This window comes from Camelina sativa, chromosome 1 (genome assembly GCF_000633955.1).
Source record: "Camelina sativa cultivar DH55 chromosome 1, Cs, whole genome shotgun sequence".
Classification (NCBI taxonomy): Eukaryota; Viridiplantae; Streptophyta; class Magnoliopsida; order Brassicales; family Brassicaceae; genus Camelina; species Camelina sativa.
In genome coordinates, this window is record NC_025685.1 from 8,324,316 (window position 1) to 8,347,156 (window position 22,841).

General features: G+C 33.0%; 5 protein-coding genes across 6 annotated transcripts; 2 read left to right on the forward strand and 3 right to left on the reverse strand.

Annotated features, from left to right (window-relative positions):
• On the forward strand, positions 3,293–5,403 carry LOC104783527 (transcription factor TCP18-like). 2 transcript variants are annotated; one of them, XM_019240728.1, is made up of 4 exons: positions 3,293–4,276; positions 4,391–4,486; positions 4,610–4,908; positions 5,210–5,403. In XM_019240728.1, exons 1-4 carry the CDS (start codon positions 3,463–3,465, stop codon positions 5,282–5,284), a joined length of 1,284 nt encoding a protein of 427 aa, XP_019096273.1. In that variant the 5' UTR covers positions 3,293–3,462; the 3' UTR covers positions 5,285–5,403. The 2 variants fall into 2 exon arrangements, with proteins under 2 accessions (XP_019096273.1, XP_019096290.1); XM_019240745.1 differs by lacking the exon at positions 5,210–5,403 and having other exon boundaries at positions 3,294–4,276; positions 4,610–4,986.
• On the forward strand, positions 12,109–13,033 carry LOC104783540. The gene has a single exon (XM_010508688.2). It carries the CDS (start codon positions 12,214–12,216, stop codon positions 12,802–12,804), a length of 591 nt encoding a protein of 196 aa, XP_010506990.1. The 5' UTR covers positions 12,109–12,213; the 3' UTR covers positions 12,805–13,033.
• Positions 13,994–14,830, reverse strand: LOC104783547 (oleosin 1-like). The gene has a single exon (XM_010508693.2). It carries the CDS (start codon positions 14,823–14,825, stop codon positions 14,277–14,279), a length of 549 nt encoding a protein of 182 aa, XP_010506995.1. The 5' UTR covers positions 14,826–14,830; the 3' UTR covers positions 13,994–14,276.
• LOC104783554 (oleosin 1-like) lies at positions 17,473–18,302 on the reverse strand. Its single transcript, XM_010508702.2, has one exon. The coding sequence runs from the start codon at positions 18,260–18,262 to the stop codon at positions 17,756–17,758; it is 507 nt and encodes a 168-aa protein (XP_010507004.1). The 5' UTR covers positions 18,263–18,302; the 3' UTR covers positions 17,473–17,755.
• LOC104783563 (single-stranded DNA-binding protein, mitochondrial-like) lies at positions 18,490–19,827 on the reverse strand. Its single transcript, XM_010508708.1, has 4 exons — positions 19,505–19,827; positions 19,128–19,354; positions 18,807–18,907; positions 18,490–18,694 (listed from the first exon to the last, which is right to left on the reverse strand). Exons 1-4 carry the CDS (start codon positions 19,748–19,750, stop codon positions 18,615–18,617), a joined length of 654 nt encoding a protein of 217 aa, XP_010507010.1. The 5' UTR covers positions 19,751–19,827; the 3' UTR covers positions 18,490–18,614.

The following is a 22,841-nucleotide window of genomic DNA, read 5'->3' on the forward strand; positions in this document are numbered from 1 at the left end:
ATATAATACTAACTACCTAATTAAGAAACTATAATCAACCGTTAACCGTATTAACTTCTCATATTAGTTTTAAAATGTATCTTTTTTCGGTGTGAAGAAGAGATATTTCTAAAATATGTTTTTAAAAATATTTTTACGTGGAAAAATAATGAAATGATGCAAAAGCTTACAAGATAAGCACGAGAGAGAAAAGAAGTTCCCTTTTTAGCGAAAGCGACTCCTAAACATATGTATATGAGAGAGAGAGAGAGTGTATGTGTGACTGTGTGTGTGTGAGAGAGTCAAAAGAAAATAAAAGATTGGTCGGTCATGGCATACTGAACAGAGAGACTCAGAGAGCTAAAGCTTTTTAATTTATTTTCTTCCTAAAATTGCAGTTTTTTTTTTCTTAGGGCTTCAAACTGCCACGTGCAATCCTCCTATTTGAAAATTAATTTAATCTAGCTCTTACTTACAACGGTAACCTTCTAAAAATTATCTGCTAACTCTACATCACGAAAATTACAGTAGATGGGTTTTTGCACAATAAAGTATAAACTAATATTTGTTTGCATGTTTTTATTGATTAGTTGCTGAGCATTTTTGGTTAATCATGAATAAGAGTTGGGCTCCTTTGTTAATGGATGCAAATTGATTGATGAGTTATTTAATTCTGAAGTTTCGTAGGTATAGAGATAGATACTAATGGATTATTTAACGTTTTTTTTTTCTTTTCTTGCCAATGCTATTATTACAAGTTATAACACTAGTACTATTACTTACTTCTAATGCCACGTCGAAAAAAAAGAGGTTATTTATTCCAATGCTTTCGTCAGTTTTGCTATTTGAACTAAATTGGAATCCAATAAGTCTACGTAAGAAAAAAGGAGCTGCCCTTTTTCAGAAACTATCTGGTCTATTCGCAATTTAATTACCAAATTTTATAGAAGAGTAATGTTGCATAACAATTTTTTTATATTGTATGCATAACAATTAAGAACAATCATATTTATCTCTAAATTTAGAAAAAGATCCATGATGGTAATAAATTGTTATAATNTCGGTGTGAAGAAGAGATATTTCTAAAATATGTTTTTAAAAATATTTTTACGTGGAAAAATAATGAAATGATGCAAAAGCTTACAAGATAAGCACGAGAGAGAAAAGAAGTTCCCTTTTTAGCGAAAGCGACTCCTAAACATATGTATAAGAGAGAGAGTGTATGTGTGACTGTGTGTGTGTGAGAGAGTCAAAAGAAAATAAAAGATTGGTCGGTCATGGCATACTGAACAGAGAGACTCAGAGAGCTAAAGCTTTTAAATTTATTTTCTTCCTAAAATTGCAGTTTTTTTTTTCTTAGGGCTTCAAACTGCCACGTGCAATCCTCCTATTTGAAAATTAATTTAATCTAGCTCTTACTTACAACGGTAACCTTCTAAAAATTATCTGCTAACTCTACATCACGAAAATTACAGTAGATGGGTTTTTGCACAATAAAGTATAAACTAATATTTGTTTGCATGTTTTTATTGATTAGTTGCTGAGCATTTTTGGTTAATCATGAATAAGAGTTGGGCTCCTTTGTTAATGGATGCAAATTGATTGATGAGTTATTTAATTCTGAAGTTTCGTAGGTATAGAGATAGATACTAATGGATTATTTAACGTTTTTTTTTTCTTTTCTTGCCAATGCTATTATTACAAGTTATAACACTAGTACTATTACTTACTTCTAATGCCACGTCGAAAAAAAAGAGGTTATTTATTCCAATGCTTTCGTCAGTTTTGCTATTTGAACTAAATTGGAATCCAATAAGTCTACGTAAGAAAAAAGGAGCTGCCCTTTTTCAGAAACTATCTGGTCTATTCGCAATTTAATTACCAAATTTTATAGAAGAGTAATGTTGCATAACAATTTTTTTATATTGTATGCATAACAATTAAGAACAATCATATTTATCTCTAAATTTAGAAAAAGATCCATGATGGTAATAAATTGTTATAATATTGTTTAGATTTATTTGATATTATCCTCTATAACATATTTGCCACATATATATATATATATTACAATTCATATTTTATATTTTAAATTACAATTGATTTATTTCATATATAATATTCAGCAATATATAATAAATGTATTAAAACTTAAGTTAGTATGGATTATGGAAAATGGAAATGGTATTAAAAAGAATCACTCTTTGAAAAAATATAACATTTTTGTACTTCATACTTCATAGTGTTTTTGGAAATACCACCAGAAAAATCTTAATATAATATTTATTTTCCTTTAATTTTTCTCATTTGGAATGTAAATCAATTTTTTAAAAATATGTTAATTATAATCTAAAGTTTCTTTATTCTATTCTTTAGAATATCCTTAATTTATTTTAATATTATTTTAATATTATTTATACACAACTCCAAAATTTATATATATGCAAATAAACATTTATCTGTCTACCTAATATTTTTTCTAAATTATAATCTTATTACCTTCTGTTTCTTTCATTTCATTATATCTTGATCCTTATCTTCTAAACAATATTAAGGTCATAAAAATCTATAAGTGGGTTTTACATGTCATTTTAATAAGTTAAAGATATATTTTTATTTAAATGTAAAGGTTACAATAATTGGTAAAATATATGTTTTGTCAACCAACTAAAAATTAATTATCCTATGAAATTGATTATTGGGATAGCTAAAACCTAAATTTATAACATATTTATAAACAATTAAATATAGTGAAATATTTTTTAATTGTACTAACTATAGTTAGACATCTTTTATTCCATGAAATTAATTATAAAGAGACATATAATCTTTGGATTAGTTAATATAGCTGTCAACAATTTAATATCTATCAAAGAATTAAACTCCATTCTTATCTGGTAATGAAATATCTCAAAAAAGAAACAAAAGGTCCTAATAATAGAAAAAACAAAATCTTTAACCAAATATGATAAACATCTATGATAACATTTTCGCAAAACAAAACGAATATATATTTTTTCATGCCGAAGCTAGGAATTTTAAAAATATATATATAAAGAAAATAAACGAGTCTTCAAAAGCGTATATGTTGTTCCTTCCCCCATACTGATATCTCTCTGCCTCTCTCTATAGCTATCTCTCTCTCTCTCTCTCTCTCTTTTTCTCTCTCTTTCTCTCCATTCTAGTTCATAGAACGTAGACTCATTTAAGTACATTGCCTGTGTTGTCTTTCTCAACCATTTAGTCCTTTGCCTCAATAAAGGTATCCTCTCTCTCTACACATTTAGACACACACATAGATTCTCTTGAACAAAGACATATTGTACTATTATTTGACTAATCACTATTACTGTTCTTTCTTTCTTTTTTTTTCTTGATTTTGCAGGCTAAGGAAAAATATTTAAAATTCTTTCTTTTCTAGTTTTGATTTTGGCTGAGATCAATGTCTTCGTCATTGGAACAGTAATCTTTCTCTTTGATTTTATGCTTTCTCTCATTTTCTTGGCTTTTTTTTTTGTGTGTCTGAAGAAGATTTTGGTACAAGTGTCATTCTCAAAATTTTGTCTTAGGGTTTTTTTAATTTTAATTTTGTTGCTTCAAAACCCCCCCAAAAAAGACATGAACAACAACACTTTCAGTACTTCTACCACCATCAGTGTCGACGACTACATGTTATTCCCTTATAATGACCATTATTCCTCAACCCCAGTACTGATCCCTTTTAGCCCTTCTTCTTCCATTGACGACATCTTGATTCACTCCACCTCCAACACATCAAACAATAATCTTGACCATCATCATCAGTTCCTACAACCTTCTCCTTTTCCTCAATTCGAATTTGACCCGGATTGCGCCCTCTTGGACTCTTTCCTCCCACTAAACAATGGCCATGATGATAATCAAACCGTCTCCACTGACAATCATCGTCCATCACTTCATCTTCCCTCGAACAACACCATTGGAGATCAACCCATTGAGCCCTCGGAAACTATAACCCACATAGAAGATTCCCAGACAATCTCAACTTCTCAAGACCCCAAAATGAAAAAAGCCAAGAAACCAAGCAGAACAGACAGGCACAGCAAGATCAAAACGGCCAACGGGACACGCGATCGTAGGATGAGACTCTCTCTAGATGTCGCCAAAGAGTTGTTTGGCTTACAAGACATGCTTGGTTTCGACAAAGCCAGCAAAACCGTTGAGTGGTTGCTCACACAAGCAAAACCAGAGATCACAAAGATCGCGAAAAGCCATTCTCACCGGTGCGGCTTCAGCAGCGGCGAGGAGTCTCAAAACCGTAAATATGCAATATTTTCTAGTTTTAAGTCTATTCAATTTTTTATCTTAGTTTATATGAAAAGATTTTATCTTTATGGTTAATCTGAAATTGTGAATTTCGTAATTATTTTAGGACCGGCATTAGGATCCATGGATGCATCGTCTAGTCTGTGTGAACTTACATCCATGTGGACGGTCGACGATAGAGGCAGCAATTCTAACACGACCGGTATGTACCTTAACAGTTGCCTTAATGTTTTACAATGATTAGAGAGTTACAATTTTCTGTAATAAAAAATTATAAAAAAGAAGTATATGTTTTAAAACTGATATATTCATGGGTTGACATTAGAAACAACAGGAAACAAGGTCGATGAGAGATCAATGAAAGGGAAGAGAAAGAGGCCAGAACCACGTACGCCCATTTTGAAGAAGTTGTCCAAGGATGAAAGAGCAAAAGCAAGAGAAAGAGCAAAGGATAGGACAATCGAGAAAATGATGATGAAAGGAAGATCACAATCGGTAAACGTTGTGGAAGAAGAAGTTCATCATCAGGGTGAGATAGTAAAGAATGATATAATCAACAAAATGAACTCATCATTTCCAATGATTAGTCACCATCGCAGCCAAGGGGCAGCTAATTCCATTGAGGTACCTTAATTCTTCTATAACTACGAGTCCCATTTATAATTTTTATGGATTTTTTTCCTTTTTTCTTTATATGGTTATTACTAAAGCTATGCATATTTATTCAAGTTTAGGCTATCTCAAATTTAATATCACCAATGTATCAACACATTTAATTAATGTTAGATAGTTTAATATAGTATACTAGTTTTGGTGTGTTTTTGGATCCACATCAGAGATTTGAAGGCGCCGGTTTTTTATTATTATTATTAACCGACTTCTATTAGCTGTAAGACATAATTGTCAGTGGTTATGTACCTTGCAGCAGCAGCAGTTTACGGATCTTCATCATCACTTCTCGGGGAACCCAAGAGACCTCATGTACAAGTACAACTATTAAAACATGTGTTGATTGATAGTGATTTACCGTTAAAATCGGTTGATATGAAGAAAAAAACTAATGCAATTTGTATGATATTTTGTTTTTATTTTCGAGTGCTTCTATAACTATTATATGTATAGCCTTCAAACACATATGTGCGGGGTGAGTTTATTTATCGGTTGCTTTAGGAATACAACAAATGTTTTGCACAAAAAAAAAAAAAAAAAAAAAAAAANGGAATACAACAAATGACAAAAAGAAACGTGACAAATTGATAAAAATTCTATATTATTGTGATTCTTTTATGTGTCCTTGACGTCAATTCTGGTAGCCATAATCAAGAATTTAAAACCTTTCAAGGCTTTATATAGATGAACTTAGATGCCACAGCTTATCAAAAGGCTTGTGATCACTATTATTATGTATAAGTGGATTAACGTTATTATTTTAAGTTTTTTTAAGCAATTCAATTTGCTTTGTCCTTTAATCAATGATAACTTATGCTCTAATAAATCAATATATCTCGCATGTATAGTAGTAGGTTACTTGTTTTGTTATAAGTTGAATATTACTTAATCAAGAAAGTTTGGTTTACTCAATTCAAACTTGGTATATTATTTTCCCAAACTGCAATTTAGTATCATAGATATATACTGTTAAGAAATATCAAAATATTTTGAATTTTTATATATGACTCTTTTTGACAGATCTACAGATAGTAAACAACCCAAAGGTATGATTATGAACCTTGATATTAACACTGTTCTTTTTTCTAAAAGATGATAAAATTATATGTGCACTAAGCTGTGGTCTTTGTATTCATGCTATTATAGAATATACGTCCCTCACCATTTTCATAGCCTCGAATAAAGAAGTCACTTTGATTCGATGCCACTTCCAGATAAACTTAATTATGCTTTGCCATCAAACCTCGGGTGGTTGGTGTTGTTATAGTCCGGCGTAGGAATGTTAAATCATTAAAAATTACACAACTCATTAATTATGCTTCAGACTACACATGAACTGAAATACACATTAGAACATATTATGTTAGAGTGAATTAGCAATTATAAAGGTATTGTACGTGAAAATGTCTGTGAGGCGTCTTTTGCAGTTATATATATATATATATATATATATATATATATATATTTTGGGCTTACAAGGGGTTTCTAGGATTTTAGTTTCTTAAAAAAATCTCTATTTCTGCGAAAAAAAATATAATGTGCATGTTTTCACAATTTTCTTATGAAAAAGTGCTCATATATTTTTGTAAAATCTCATTACGTTTGTTTCGTATTGATGGTTGTCCCTATGATAGCTTATGGTGTTACCTCGGTTCCTCCCCTTTTCTTTAGTCTATGATTTTGGCTTTTGGCTCCTAATAAAACACACATCCATACGAGCACTAGAAAAAACAAACTACTAAAATATCTAGTCGAATTCAACTACAGCCTCATAAAGTTTCGTGTTTTATCAGAATTAAAAAATATATTAAATATATATATAGGCATCTGATTCTGAGATGACTGTAATATCAGATGTGGAAACTTGATTTTATAAGAGACCTCTCTGGTATCAACAAAAATTGAACCACTTTCGAAAGATAATTAAAATGATTAAGGTCATTAAATGAAATTAAAAACTGATTTACAGTGCTTTTAAAATGGAGTCACAACATTTTTGTTTTATGTTTTAGATTACAAACACACTTGACGATAATATATGGATCCATTCATATTAAATCTTATAGGGACAAATGGAGGAAGAGATTTTATATTTTGTTTTGAATGTATAAAGTTTTATTTGATTATACTATAGTTCGTATATATATAATTTAGTAAAACGGAGGAAGGGATTACAGTAGTAAGGGACTGAAGAAGTCCCAAACACTAGGTGTCGAAATTTCAGGAAGGAATATGGAAAATATAAATACTAGGATGAAATTCTATGCGATCATTGAGATGACAAAAGTAAGTTAAAAAAATAAAGAGACACTTGAGAAAGGAAAAAAAAAACAAATAGTACACAGAGGAAAATAAAAAAAGCAATTTATATATATATATAAAATTAACTACAACTTCATAACATTTCGTGATACATAGGTCTCATATGTTTGTATTGTATCAATTAGTCGACAAAACCATATGATATGTTGTCTAAGGTCATGTGGAATGCAATGCCAAACATGAAAACACAACATGGGATTTGCAGTTGTTTTGGACTTCGTTGGATGTTTGTTTTTTCAAAGATTAACTTTATCAAAAGATTGTTGTGTTAACTTTGAATATATCTAATAATACCAGTAAGGTAGAAATTTTTTATTTATCTGTAAAGAGGATTATAAACCATCTAAGTTACATTATTCTGGGGGAAAGAATAAGAAAAAGAACAAACGAAATTAAAATAACTATTTGAGAACACTGAGAAGAACAACAAAAAGTTGAAGGAGATAAATAAAGAGACCCCGCATGCCTAAATTTGTCAAGATGTAAAACCTATTTTTGGAATTTTAAAACTATTTAAAACAATAATTAACCTGCTGCGAGAATTAAAAGAAGAAAATAATGCCAAAATCAAATGAAAACCCAAATTAGTGCGAATTTTAAAACAAAGAAAATGACAAATTGGAAAGAAAACAAAAATTCCTTACAAGAAAAAAGTATTCCAGAAGAGATAAGAAGAAACAAAACAAGAACCAAAGACAGATCTGCAAGTTTATTTCCTAAATTATATGAATAAAAACGAAGTTAACCAATCTCCGAAAACTGTAATCAAACCCGAGTAATTAAAGAGAACACAATTAGAAGGAATTAAAAAAAATGAAGAAGGGAAATAATTAGGAACCCTAGATCTGGATTAAGAAAAGAAAAACAAAAAAGCCCTAGATCTGGTTTATGAGAAACAAGAACTTTGACTGTTATTTCAGAAAAAAACCAAAAGAACCGATCCTTCGATAGAGAGGCAGATCCAGACATAGATATATAAAGAACGAAACCCAGAACAAGAAAATTAATCACTCGACCTTGTGTGTTGTTTTTTCAAACCCTGTAATCAAATAAGAAGCCCTAGCTAGTGAGAGAGAGAGTGTGGCTACAGATACCAACCCTAGAAGATGTAGGAGTAGAGAGAACTGTACGCGTCCGGTATCAATGGCGGATTTTTAGGGTGTCTGGAAATCTTGTTGATTTTTTTTTTTCCTTCTTTGATTTGTTTTTTTTTTTTTTTGTTATTGTTGTTTGGTTGAAAGTTGAAAACCCAGCAGAGGGCTTCATAGCCAGTTTCCAAATCTAATTTTAAACATAATTTCTTAAAATAGATTTTAGAAAGCAACCCTTCTTTACTCACATGTGCGATCTATCAAATGTTCATGGTTTTCTTTCCAGCATTGCATATATTTTTTAGATCTTTTCTTTTTACTCCTTTCATTATTACCTGTGTGCACGCAATTTTTGACTTTGAAATAAGTTGGATTTTTTTTTTTTTTTCACTACATAACACCAGTCATATATATTCCTAAATTAATTATATAAGGCAAATTAATTGATCATATATGGTTAAATTGATTACCCATAAGTGCGAAAAAACTTAACCCAGAAGTAATATTAAGTTGATATATAAGAAATATAATAAAATTGTTTCATAAGTTTTCATTTTTCATCTTCAACTACATAGTTTTATTTTAATTTTATTTTATCTACGTTAGTCTTATTTTACTGTTTTCATCTTCAACTGCATATTCGTCTAAGTATGTGACACTAGTGAATTTTAGAGTTTACCATATATACTGCATATATATGTTCTCATAAATGTATTTCAAATTTTTTTGGATGAAGTTTTGTAGCTGTATTCATTGCCGCACACTTTGCATGAAAAAAAGAATATCAATAATCAATATATACGATTGTGGTCATGATCGATATGTTCTATTTTTCTTTTAAACTTTACTTTATGCTCTTTTCAGCTGGAAACTGATATACTACAGGATGTATATGAACCGAATCGACTAGCCAAAATAATTGCTCATGGTTCTCTTTTGAGAAACTAATTAATGCATCATGATTCAACTTGGTACCTAGTTTTACAAAAAAAACTTGGTACCTAAGCGTCTAAATTTCTTACACACAAGTTCTCAAAATTTTCACAAGATCATGAAAAAAAAACTACAAAGTATTGTACTAATTAAAGCAGAGAACGGCCTCCTCAGTAAAGAATCTAAATTTTATGCAGTTTAAAATAGTAAAATAAGGACACGAATCTTCATTTAAGATTTTGATGACCAAAAAAAAAAAGAGCTATGAAACCGAACCCTTCATATATATGTTTTGATGACATAAAAAGTTTAGTTATCTACATTAGTACATTACTTTCATATCTGAATATTACGAATAATCTAAATTCCACTAATTTGTTATGGGATACTGTATTAAAATTTTGCGTAGAGCTTTATCATTTTTATAACTAATTTCACTCTTGAGGGCCTGAGGCATAACCCAAATTGAACTGTCATAAAAAAAAGGTACGTTTATTTTGCAAAGCCCATTTAATCTGAAAATGAAATACGGTACATCCATATCATAGTGGGCCGAGAGGTAGACATTGGCCCTTTTTCCTTTTATTGTACAATGATTTAAACGTGCACTACGGTCAACTTTTTCTTGGTACGTAGTTTTTTTTTCTTGGTACGTAGTTCTCTATGTATTAAAATGAAGTGTCTGATTTATAAAATGTCAGTTTGTTGCAAAATGAACTAACTTGACTAAACCATGCGCAAATGGGATAAAACATTAGTATTAATTTGAATTAATGTTTTGTTTTTTTTTAGTAAATTTTATTTAATTTTAGAGGGAGGCTACCTAACACTCCTGGATATCGTGCTTCTTACCTCCCTTTCAACACCGAGTCTTCTTGTTAATTATTTGTACCGAACTAGTATTTGAATTTTAAGGTATAATTCTTTAAAATTCCTCTTCCACCAAATTTGTTGAAATTGTTATAATTAACTAATAGTACTACAGTATATCGCATTTAATAGCTCTTGGTAATATGATAGGGTTATGACTTTGAGAATTTATACATTACGTCTTAGAAACTACTAATAAATAAATGAAACTTGAAAGTGGGGTTAATAAAAGAATACTGATCGTGCTGGTCAACTACATTTAGCGTCTCTTAATGTTCTAATAAATGAGCCTTTATCGACATGGCTATTGAGCATATTGTAAGTGTTAATTATACTTTATTTGTTTCTATGTGAATGATAGATAGTTAATTTTCAAATATAGAAGAACCAAGTAGACTTTTGGAATTAGTTGATGGTTATTGTCACATAGAAGTATAGAACTAAAGTGTTAAAAACGATTATCTTATAGGTGTGATTACGCGAAAAAACATTAGACTAAGTAAATAATTGGGTTATATCAACCGTAAACGCTTAAGCAACTACTTTATAGTTTAAACAAAACTATCGTAAGCAAAATATAAACGAGTACGACGATCGAGAGAGCCCGAGTCAGAGTCAGAAAACTTCAATGGGTCCTTTTACCGGTTACCGTCTTGTTATGTTTTGTTGATGCTCTTTTTTTTTTTTTTGTTCACCTTTGTTGATGCTCAGTGACAAATATCATCAAGTTGATGAGAAAGCCTAATATAATAGGTCCACTATCACTAACCCGACCCGACACGACCCAAGTTAACCCGACGCCCTTTTATCTAATGCATGTCAAACTTAGGCTTTAGAATTTTAGACACGTGTTTTGCAACACGTAGGGTATCGAGATAATGCAAGTCGTGATCATGAACCAGCACTTTTAATTGTGTGACTAGGATATAAATCCAAAACACAATTAAACTAAGCACTATACAAATTTACATTAGGAAGGAGCTGAAAAGATCTCGTATTTATCATTCCTTTCCTCAACACGCCTGTTCTTTTTTTCTTTTTGTAGTTGAAGAAAAAGAAGAGGAAAAGTCAGAATGGTCTGAATTTATCAAATCCATAAAGGTTATAATTAATTTGGCGGTTAATTGCATGTAAACTCTAGAAAGACCTTCTCTACTCTTGTAGTTAGCTCCGTATAACCTAACAAAACCAAATGGAGTTTGGTTGAATTAGCCTCTCACTCCTTTTTGTTAAAGCCGAAACCAGCCTGTTGAATATTCGATACTCTTAATCAGCCTTAATTATTTGTGGTTTGAACTTCTATGATATTATAATAGATGACGCATGTTATATTGTGATAAACAGATGAAAAAAAAAATTATTGCATATCGATCGGTCATCACCTAAATTTTGAGTGGGTTTTTCACCTCATTGATTGCGTTGCTGATATTTGTCCCACCCACTAGTGCTTTATCGTCTTGATATACACGAACCAACGAACCAAAATAGAAAAAAAGATTAAAACATTAAACTTTCCAATTATGCAAAAATTGACAAATAGAAAACAATTGACAAATATATTTGTTAAGCAGAATCGCTGACGAATTATGTTGCTACAATAATATTTTTTCTAATAGAACGCATGTATTGAAACAATTAATAATTATCAAGGAATGAGTCGATCAAACACTGAAACATGTAAGAGTTTAATCAAGAGATCGTTGATGCATGTCTCTCGCATGCTCGTTAGGTTTCATACACAGAACATAAATAAATATTTTGAATGTAATTATTCATTAATATCATATTATAATACACAAATCATCACACAAAATCAAAGAAAATGTCAACACAATATATGTCAACGCAAAGGCTACCGAGTCAGCCGGTAACCTAACTCCCTTTTTATATTAAGGGACCTATACGTTAACGCGTGTATTAATATAAATATACGTAACCCAACCATTTCAGTCTTTCAGACAAGAGAGATAGAGAGAGAAATCACATTAAGGAAAATAAACGAATCTTCTGAGTTTAAACCCTTTCCGGAGAAAACGACGGAGCAATGGAGAGATCAACGCCAGAACATGTCACCTCCGCACACAAGCGCCTTAGCGTGAGTTTCCTCGTCTCTCTCATGGTACTTTGTGCTAGACACGCAAACCGAGTCTCCAAGAAGCTCAAACTCAAGACGAATCGAAAGCAAACTCATCTCGAAGACTATCTCGAAAGCCCTAAGCCTAACGGCAACAAAGGCCGTGAAGAAGGCGGAGGAGGAGGAAGGTTTGGATGGAGTCCGGCACGGTCTTTTTCGCCGATGAGGGTGCGTCCTAAGGAGCTCATGACGACCTTGAGCAACAAGGCGATGACTATGGTCGGCCGGAAAACTAAACCTTACGACGGTGGTGCCGTGAAGAAGACGGCGGTGGAGATGATTGTGGAGGAGGATGAGGAGGAGTACGGCGTTTGGCAGAGGGAGATTTTGATGGGAGGTAAATGTGAGCCGTTGGATTACTCCGGCGTGATCTACTACGATTGTAGTGGACATCAGCTAAAGGAAGTGCCTCCAAGGTCGCCACGTGCTAGTTTGGTTCCTGAGCGCCCGACCCGTTCTTATGTCGGGTCACTGTTAAACCCGACGGAAAAAGAAATTTAAAATTTAGTTTTGAGAGTTTGATTGGTATAATTTGCAGTGTCATCAGTTGAGTGGTCAAAGTTCTGTAGGATCTTTGGTTGTTCTCTTGTTATTGGTAGATGCGCATGACATGTCTTATTATGCATATAGTTGTGTAATTTAAATTTATGTACTTATATAATTGCGCTTGGCAAAATTTTAAAGTTTAGTAATTTTCAAAAAATCCAATACAATAAATAATTTTTCCATATCAACCGTTCATTACCATTCCAAAAGGGATCACAGAAAGAAAAAAAAGCGATTACATGTGGTTGAACTTATACTTTTCTATTTTTATACATGGAGTAATTAGAATTTGAATCCACGTCTATGCGGTAAAAAGGCTCCGATGATGGCCTTTAATTAGCCGAGTTAATGATTACAAACGCCAAAATATTTTAATTACTTAAAGACCAAATCAACGGTTGACGTTCACAGCCAAATTTTGGTGTTGACTTGAGGTTTCTTTTTTGTCTGGCTGGCTTTGACTTCAAATCAAAACACAAAGAAGTCAACAAAACAAAAAGTAGGGGTTAAGAAGATTCTAACTGTCTGATTACGTTCTTAAGTTATGTATGCTTAATTGTTTTTTTATCCATAATGTTACGTTCGAGCGTGTAACCATTGTAAAATATGCGTATTCAGTGCCAATTCTGAATCTACAATGACTGATGTTACTAAATGTTAATGAACTAGCTTGTAGGTACAGAGTGCAATATAGGCTCTCTGTTACAATAAATTGTTTCAGTTCATGCATCGACAACACACAGTGAATCATTAATTAGCTACTATAATTGGTAAAAGTTAAAATAAGGTTTTCTTAATAAAATTTTGGATCTTTCCCACCCGTCAAACCAATACTGGACCAGTGAACATAGTTTTAGACAAATGAAGAAAGGCTTTAAAATCTTAACCAATACCGTACTATACTATCTTTAGATTCAATCTAATGACAATACAAAGATAGAGAATTCTCATGTTCATCAAACGTATAAATAGGGTTATTAATAAAAATAATAAAGAAAGGTTTTCATTAATAAAAAAAGAACACAAAAAGGATGTAACATGCATGTTCTTCCATATCGTCTGAAATAAGCAAGGAAGGTACTCCTATCATGCATTGCTTAAAATCGTGAACTTGTGTAGTCAGCACTCAGTAGTCATATACTCGTCATTTATCGAAATAAATTATTCAAACATAACTGAAAGACATTTGATTATACAAACGTCTCCCAAAAAAAATGTGGAAAAAAAAACTCGCAAACAAAATATTACATTTCAAGTTATTACGGACACAAAAGCTTGTACATTACCATTCTTTGTCTTCTTATAAAAACGGAAACAAAAAAAACAAAATGTAATCTCTTACCATTAATTAACCGTGTTACCCCTCCATAAATTGAACCGGGATCTGTTAATTCTACCCTGAACCAGACTATACCAACCGGTTCAGGTTAAGCACCAGGTGCCGCATCTTTAGCCCTGCCATGGAAGTAACCACCGTATTCTCTAGCGTAATCTTTAACGTGGGAGGCCGTGTCATAGATCCGACTGCGTGCATAATCCATCTGGTTTGATCCAACCGGGTGCATTCCTCGGAAATAGCGGTACGTCCACGACACTACCGCCACCGTTCCGACAAGAAATCCCGAGACCGTTAAGAACCCGCCAACGAGGACAAAAATGGGAATCCAGATGGGACTCGAGATGACGATCAATGGAAGAAACACGATGAAACCGAGCACGGCTGCGGTGACGCTTACGCCAAGGAGGAAGAGGAGGATTCCGCTGGAAATGAGGAGCGCGAGGTAACCAAAAAGCTGTGAGGAGGTTGGTGAATGAGATCGGAGCTGATGGACAAACGAGGCGATGGGGCCATTGCTAACGTTGGTGCTGGTAGGGGAGCTACCGTACATGGGCCAATATTGAGCCTCGCCGCTAGAGAACCTTTCCGCCATTGTAGAGAGCGATTGTTGTTTTTTTGTGTGTGTGACAGAGAACATAAAGAGGAAGAGTAAAACAAATGGAGGACAGATTCAGCTTTGAGGTGGCATTCATGCAATGTTTTCAAACACGTGGAGAATGGCTTGGTTTCATATTGTCTTGAATTGAGATATCGGTTTAGATTCGGTTTAATTGTAAATGTATTTGGTTGGGTTTGGTTCGATTNTGGGTTTTTCACCTCATTGATTGCGTTGCTGATATTTGTCCCACCCACTAGTGCTTTATCGTCTTGATATACACGAACCAACGAACCAAAATAGAAAAAAAGATTAAAACATTAAACTTTCCAATTATGCAAAAATTGACAAATAGAAAACAATTGACAAATATATTTGTTAAGCAGAATCGCTGACGAATTATGTTGCTACAATAATATTTTTTCTAATAGAACGCATGTATTGAAACAATTAATAATTATCAAGGAATGAGTCGATCAAACACTGAAACATGTAAGAGTTTAATCAAGAGATCGTTGATGCATGTCTCTCGCATGCTCGTTAGGTTTCATACACAGAACATAAATAAATATTTTGAATGTAATTATTCATTAATATCATATTATAATACACAAATCATCACACAAAATCAAAGAAAATGTCAACACAATATATGTCAACGCAAAGGCTACCGAGTCAGCCGGTAACCTAACTCCCTTTTTATATTAAGGGACCTATACGTTAACGCGTGTATTAATATAAATATACGTAACCCAACCNTTTCTTTTTTGTCTGGCTGGCTTTGACTTCAAATCAAAACACAAAGAAGTCAACAAAACAAAAAGTAGGGGTTAAGAAGATTCTAACTGTCTGATTACGTTCTTAAGTTATGTATGCTTAATTGTTTTTTTNAATAAACGAATCTTCTGAGTTTAAACCCTTTCCGGAGAAAACGACGGAGCAATGGAGAGATCAACGCCAGAACATGTCACCTCCGCACACAAGCGCCTTAGCGTGAGTTTCCTCGTCTCTCTCATGGTACTTTGTGCTAGACACGCAAACCGAGTCTCCAAGAAGCTCAAACTCAAGACGAATCGAAAGCAAACTCATCTCGAAGACTATCTCGAAAGCCCTAAGCCTAACGGCAACAAAGGCCGCGAAGAAGGCCGAGGAGGAGGAAGGTTTGGATGGAGTCNTAAAATAAGGTTTTCTTAATAAAATTTTGGATCTTTCCCACCCGTCAAACCAATACTGGACCAGTGAACATAGTTTTAGACAAATGAAGAAAGGCTTTAAAATCTTAACCAATACCGTACTATACTATCTTTAGATTCAATCTAATGACAATACAAAGATAGAGAATTCTCATGTTCATCAAACGTATAAATAGGGTTATTAATAAAAATAATAAAGAAAGGTTTTCATTAATAAAAAAAGAACACAAAAAGGATGTAACATGCATGTTCTTCCATATCGTCTGAAATAAGCAAGGAAGGTACTCCTATCATGCATTGCTTAAAATCGTGAACTTGTGTAGTCAGCACTCAGTAGTCATATACTCGTCATTTATCGAAATAAATTATTCAAACATAACTGAAAGACATTTGATTATACAAACGTCTCCCCAAAAAAATGTGGAAAAAAAAACTCGCAAACAAAATATTACATTTCAAGTTATTACGGACACAAAAGCTTGTACATTACCAGATATTCTTTTTCTTCTTATAAAAACGGAAACAAAAAAAAAACAAAATGTANTCATTACCATTCCAAAAGGGATCACAGAAAGAAAAAAAAGCGATTACATGTGGTTGAACTTATACTTTTCTATTTTTATACATGGAGTAATTAGAATTTGAATCCACGTCTATGCGGTAAAAAGGCTCCGATGATGGCCTTTAATTAGCCGAGTTAATGATTACAAACGCCAAAATATTTTAATTACTTAAAGACCAAATCAACGGTTGACGTTCACAGCCAAATTTTGGTGTTGACTTGAGGTTTCTTTTTTGTCTGGCTGGCTTTGACTTCAAATCAAAACACAAAGAAGTCAACAAAACAAAAAGTAGGGGTTAAGAAGATTCTAACTGTCTGATTACGTTCTTAAGTTATGTATGCTTAATTGTTTTTTTATCCATAATGTTACGTTCGAGCGTGTAACCATTGTAAAATATGCGTATTCAGTGCCAATTCTGAATCTACAATGACTGATGTTACTAAATGTTAATGAACTAGCTTGTAGGTACAGAGTGCAATATAGGCTCTCTGTTACAATAAATTGTTTCAGTTCATGCATCGACAACACACAGTGAATCATTAATTAGCTACTATAATTGGTAAAAGTTAAAATAAGGTTTTCTTAATAAAATTTTGGATCTTTCCCACCCGTCAAACCAATACTGGACCAGTGAACATAGTTTTAGACAAATGAAGAAAGGCTTTAAAATCTTAACCAATACCGTACTATACTATCTTTAGATTCAATCTAATGACAATACAAAGATAGAGAATTCTCATGTTCATCAAACGTATAAATAGGGTTATTAATAAAAATAATAAAGAAAGGTTTTCATTAATAAAAAAAGAACACAAAAAGGATGTAACATGCATGTTCTTCCATATCGTCTGAAATAAGCAAGGAAGGTACTCCTATCATGCATTGCTTAAAATCGTGAACTTGTGTAGTCAGCACTCAGTAGTCATATACTCGTCATTTATCGAAATAAATTATTCAAACATAACTGAAAGACATTTGATTATACAAACGTCTCCCAAAAAAAATGTGGAAAAAAAAACTCGCAAACAAAATATTACATTTCAAGTTATTACGGACACAAAAGCTTGTACATTACCATTCTTTGTCTTCTTATAAAAACGGAAACAAAAAAAACAAAATGTAATCTCTTACCATTAATTAACCGTGTTACCCCTCCATAAATTGAACCGGGATCTGTTAATTCTACCCTGAACCAGACTATACCAACCGGTTCAGGTTAAGCACCAGGTGCCGCATCTTTAGCCCTGCCATGGAAGTAACCACCGTATTCTCTAGCGTAATCTTTAACGTGGGAGGCCGTGTCATAGATCCGACTGCGTGCATAATCCATCTGGTTTGATCCAACCGGGTGCATTCCTCGGAAATAGCGGTACGTCCACGACACTACCGCCACCGTTCCGACAAGAAATCCCGAGACCGTTAAGAACCCGCCAACGAGGACAAAAACGGGAATCCAGATGGGACTCGAGATGACGATCAATGGAAGAAACACGATGAAACCGAGCACGGCTGCGGTGACGCTTACGCCAAGGAGGAAGAGGAGGATTCCGCTGGAAATGAGGAGAGCGAGGTAACCAAAGAGCTGCGAGGAGGTTGGTGAATGAGATCGGAGCTGATGGACAAACGACGCGATGGGGCCGCCATTGCTAACGTTGGTGCTGGTAGGGGAGCTACCGTAGATGGGCCAATATTGAGCCTCGCCGCTAGAGAACCTTTCCGCCATTGTAGAGAGCGATTGTTTTTTTTCTGTGTGTGTGACAGAGAACATAAAGAGGAAGAGTAAAACAAATGGAGGACAGATTCAGCTTTGAGGTGGCATTCATGCAATGTTTTCAAACACGTGGAGAATGGCTTGGTTTCATATTGTCTTGAATTGAGATATCGGTTTAGATTCGGTTTAATTGTAAATGTATTTGGTTGGGTTTGGTTCGATTTATTTGCCAAAAACAATGTAAAAAGGCCAATGGCAATAGAAAGACACACTAAACCAAACCTTCAAGTTACAAGAAGAGACAACAGAAGTGAAGCTACAATAGCAAATTGTGTACCTTTATGACAATTTTATCAGTTAAAAATCAGTAGTAGCCAACGCCTCTAAGCTCAGCAGAACTTGGTTGCTGCATATCACCAGCTTTTCCTAAAAACACAACTCGCCCTGCAGAGAGAAAAACAGAGCTCAAGCTTTGATCTTTTTCCAACCAAATATATAAGAAATGCTAAATCTGAGTGAAGAAATGGAGTTTTTGGAGTTGAGCCATGTATAATACCGTTTCTACGAATAGCAACTTCTCTTATACGTCGAACCAAACCAGTGACAGGATCAGTGAAAATCTTCGTCTCTAGATTACCCTCCAAATAGACAACTGAACTGTTGTATAAAAACACCAAACATGCTATTCAATAACACATACACTAAAGCAAGCTACAATTTTGATTCTACCAAGTAAGATTCACTTAAAGTTTCATCCTTTCTCACCAAGGATCAAGATACATATATATATATATATATATATATATATATATATTTGATCACGTTTGTGGTATATTTGGTTTCCTTATTCTATGATTCTAAGAAGAGAAATACTAACCCTGGTTCAACAGTCTTCAACACAAGATCAGCCAACCGTTCAGGGTAAACAGATACACGGTGCCACTGCACAGCAGACCTGCTTGCATACTCCCTCGGATCTTCGTTAATCAACGGTCTCCGATTGTTCCTGATCCCACCGGTTCCAACAGAGAAGAGAGTAACTGTTCTACCACTCTTCAGCCTCTTCTGCAAAGGAAGCTGACCAACTTGCCCCACCAATATTGCCTAAATACATAAATCAGTAAAAAAAACTTCACTAATAAACCTAACCAGAACGAGAATCAAATGATATTCACAAAATTGAAATGATCAATTAGCAGAAACAGGAATCAAAACCATAAGTATCAATTGGGATTAGAAACTAAGTTTGATTACCTTGAAAACGCCAGAGTCAAGGCCATTTTCGATTGGACGCTCTCCGGAGAATCGAGAAACTGGGTCTGAAGCCTTGGGTTCAATGGGAGATTCAGTGTCTGAGTTAGCTGATAACTCGTCGAAATCGGAGTCTTCTCGGGAAGAGATGTTGTTGGTGCAGAAGGACATGGAAGCTTGAGAAAATCTAGGGTTCGAGAGAAGAGATCTGTAGAGTCTTCTCGAAAGGGTAGTCATTGAATTCGCCATTTTTTTGATCTTTCACTGGGATTTTCGAAATCGAATCGAACGATGGATGTTGGATTCTGGGTTTAAACGTCTTAAACCCTAAAGGGGTAAAGAGCGGAGACAGTGATTGGAACATTTTGGGACAAAGTGCCTCAATTATTGTAAATCTAATAATTTTCACCAAAACTTTCTTAAATTTCAATTTAAACCTTGAATTGAAAAGTCAATTTAATAAACCAGAGATCTGTAAAAATTCTGGTGATGAATTCCGAATAACAAAATATAAACTTTTGAAAAGAAAAATTGGAGAAACAAAATGTAGAATTTCTTTTAAATATGTGAAAGATAATAATACTATAATTCATTTTTTGAATAAAAGAAAAATTATGGGTGGTGAAGGGTTGGAAAAAGATTTAGCAGTTTATTTTACCTTTATAAACCTTTAAGAGGGGGTTATTGGTTCTATGATTTTAGTGGATTTAGAAATCCAAACAAAAATCATCTGTTATTCAATCATTGATTTTAAAATACTTATCAAAATTATGTGTTATTGGTTCTATGATTTACAAATACTTGTTAAAATCCTATGTTGTTCATTTAATGATTTGTTTTTGGATTTCAAAATCCACATTATGTTTTAAATGGATTTGAATGGATTTGATAGTGTAAAATAGAATGATTCAAAGCCAAGGATAAAACATGTTATTTCAAAATCCATGTGTTTTGATTTTTACAATTTACAATTTCATTTGGATTTAGAAATCATCACTCCAATAACAGCCCCTAAGATTATATTTTTTTGCCGTTAGGAAGTATTTTTCTTTTGTATAATTTGTGAATTGAATGGAATTTTTGGATTTTTGAATATAATTTTTTCATCTTTTCATGTGTATGATTGAGCTAAAAACATTTTAGATTCTTGAATGATGGTTTAGATCCTCTGAGCATTTTTTATTTTTGAGTTTTTCATTTGAAAGATTAATTCGTTGATCATTTCACAAATTCATTTTGGATTCTATGAGATAATACTCTTAAATTTCCATTTAATCCATTTTTTGCAAATTAGAATTTTAGTTCTCCTTACAAAAAACTCTGGAAACCTACTCCTCTTCTTAGTGGATGAGCCTACATAGATGAGCATTACTAGTTTGCCAAAAAAAAAAAGATGAGAATTACTCAAGAATTTAGTGGTAAGTCAAGTCATTTATAATCATTTTCTTTTTGTATCATTTGCGAAATTGAAAGTGACTTGTGAATTTTCTTTGAGTTTGATTTTTCATATTTTCATGTATATATATTGTTGAGTGACAAAAAAAATTAGATCTTTTTTAAGTATTCTTTTTACAAGCATTTTATATCCTTGATGATGGTTCATTTTTAGATCCTTCAAACATTCTTCCACATATAAAAGAGTTACTCATGGATAATCTCAGGGCCTCAATCGTACAAATTTAGTCGTTTATAATCATTCTTCTTGTATCCTTTCTAAAATTTAACTATCTATTTTTGGCTCTTGTCTCCTTTGCAAAATTTAACTGAACTTGTGGATTTTCTTTGAATTGAATTTTTCATATTGTCATGTGCATGGTTGTGAAGTTGACATGATTACTCATGTGTTTAGTCAGCTTTCCTAGTGTTTTTGTTTGTTATCATGTGTTTAGTCAGCTTTCCTAAGTGTTTTTGTTTGTTATCCATGTTTTCAGCTCCTTTCTCCTTCGTGATTAATCAGACTTTGTAAGTGTTATTGTTTGTTTTCCATATTAATTAAGCTTGTCGTTGTTGCTTACAAGAATTTTCTCAATTTGCTGAATCCACCTAGTCCTTTGTTATGACATCCTTTACTCTTGCCATCAGCCTTGTTACTCTTCTCTTCCACTTCAAAGAAATTTTGGATTATTTAGTTGGTCTATTTGGTCTAGAAGTAGATAAGGAAAGTATGTACCAAATACATTAACCTGAAAAAGATGAAGAGGAATTTGAAGAAAGAAATTGAAGCTATTAGTGTGTTTGTAGCTGACTTTCACAAAAGTTGTGAGATGGGTTAAATTATGCTAGAAGTATCATATCTGCTCCTCTTTACAGTCCTCATGACGAAGAATTAAGTAAGAGTCTAATTGTAATTGTGATTTTGTTGAATACATAAACCTTATGAGAGTGTTTCGAATGATTTTGCTGTCTGACCAGATTTGTCCTAATAAAAAGAGTTTGTTTGTTTTTGTTGCTTTCATATTTATTTCCTGTTTTAAAAATATTTCTTTGCAAAATTTGAACACCTAACCGGAACGAGAATCCGATGCGTAAAGTGACTGTAAACTTTATAATGTAAAGTGTAAACTTTATAATGCTTTATCCATAGAAAAAAATGAGCCTATAATAAACCTAACCGGAACGAGAATCCGATGATATTCGCAAAATGACCAACTGATCATACTATAGGGCAAAGCTACAATAACCGATTCAGGATAAACAACAAAAATGGATAACACTTCCAATCGATATTACAAAATGTTGTAGTCATTGAATTCGCTATTTCCGATCTTCACTTAGAACGAATGCTGGATTATGGGTTTAACGTCCCTAAAGAGGTAAAGAGATTGGAACGTTTTGGGACAAAGTGACTCAATTATTCAAAAAATCAGTAATATGTTTACCAAAATTTTCGTAATTGACAATTTCAACTTAAAATTGAAAGTCCGGGTAGAAATGGTCAATGAGAAGGAAAAAAATTGCTTTTGTCGTCACCAAAAATACAACTCACACTCCTACGTATCTGTTGATTCTAGAGCAAGCTACGCGTAAATGGTTCATATATATTTCCCCCAATTTTCTTTTGGAAAACATCGTCCAGACGTCCCCATAAAATTTGTAATTCAAAAATAAGAACTATTAAGCATCCCACAAAATCTGATATTCCTCAACAACTTCAAGTCATGTTGTTTTCGACAAAATTGAATATTTGAATCAAGAAAATAAATTACCAAGTCAAAGAGATATCCATTAATTATCCCTCAAGAAGTGGACGAGTCTAACGGCCTCCAAAGTCTCACTCTTTATAAACTCAAAACCTCAAGCACCCACAAGTCATAAGAACAAAGACAAAAAAAAAAAAAAA

Bases quoted from the DNA above. Each gene is read 5' to 3' on its own strand.
- LOC104783547 (XM_010508693.2), bottom strand. From the start codon at position 14,825: ATGTTCTCTGTCACACACACAAAAAAACAACAATCGCTCTCTACAATG.
- LOC104783540 (XM_010508688.2), top strand. From the start codon at position 12,214: ATGGAGAGATCAACGCCAGAACATGTCACCTCCGCACACAAGCGCCTT.
- LOC104783527 (XM_019240728.1), top strand. From the start codon at position 3,463: ATGCTTTCTCTCATTTTCTTGGCTTTTTTTTTTGTGTGTCTGAAGAAG. The intron at 4,277-4,390 runs GTAAATATGCAA...TAATTATTTTAG, and splicing joins CGGCGAGGAGTCTCAAAACC to GACCGGCATTAGGATCCATG. The intron at 4,909-5,209 runs GTACCTTAATTC...TGTACCTTGCAG, and splicing joins GGGCAGCTAATTCCATTGAG to CAGCAGCAGTTTACGGATCT.
- LOC104783563 (XM_010508708.1), bottom strand. From the start codon at position 19,750: ATGGCGAATTCAATGACTACCCTTTCGAGAAGACTCTACAGATCTCTT. The intron at 18,908-19,127 runs GTTAGTATTTCT...TTTATACAACAG, and splicing joins TTGAAGACTGTTGAACCAGG to TTCAGTTGTCTATTTGGAGG. The intron at 18,695-18,806 runs GTATTATACATG...TTCTCTCTGCAG, and splicing joins AGTTGCTATTCGTAGAAACG to GGCGAGTTGTGTTTTTAGGA.
- LOC104783554 (XM_010508702.2), bottom strand. From the start codon at position 18,262: ATGGCGGAAAGGTTCTCTAGCGGCGAGGCTCAATATTGGCCCATCTAC.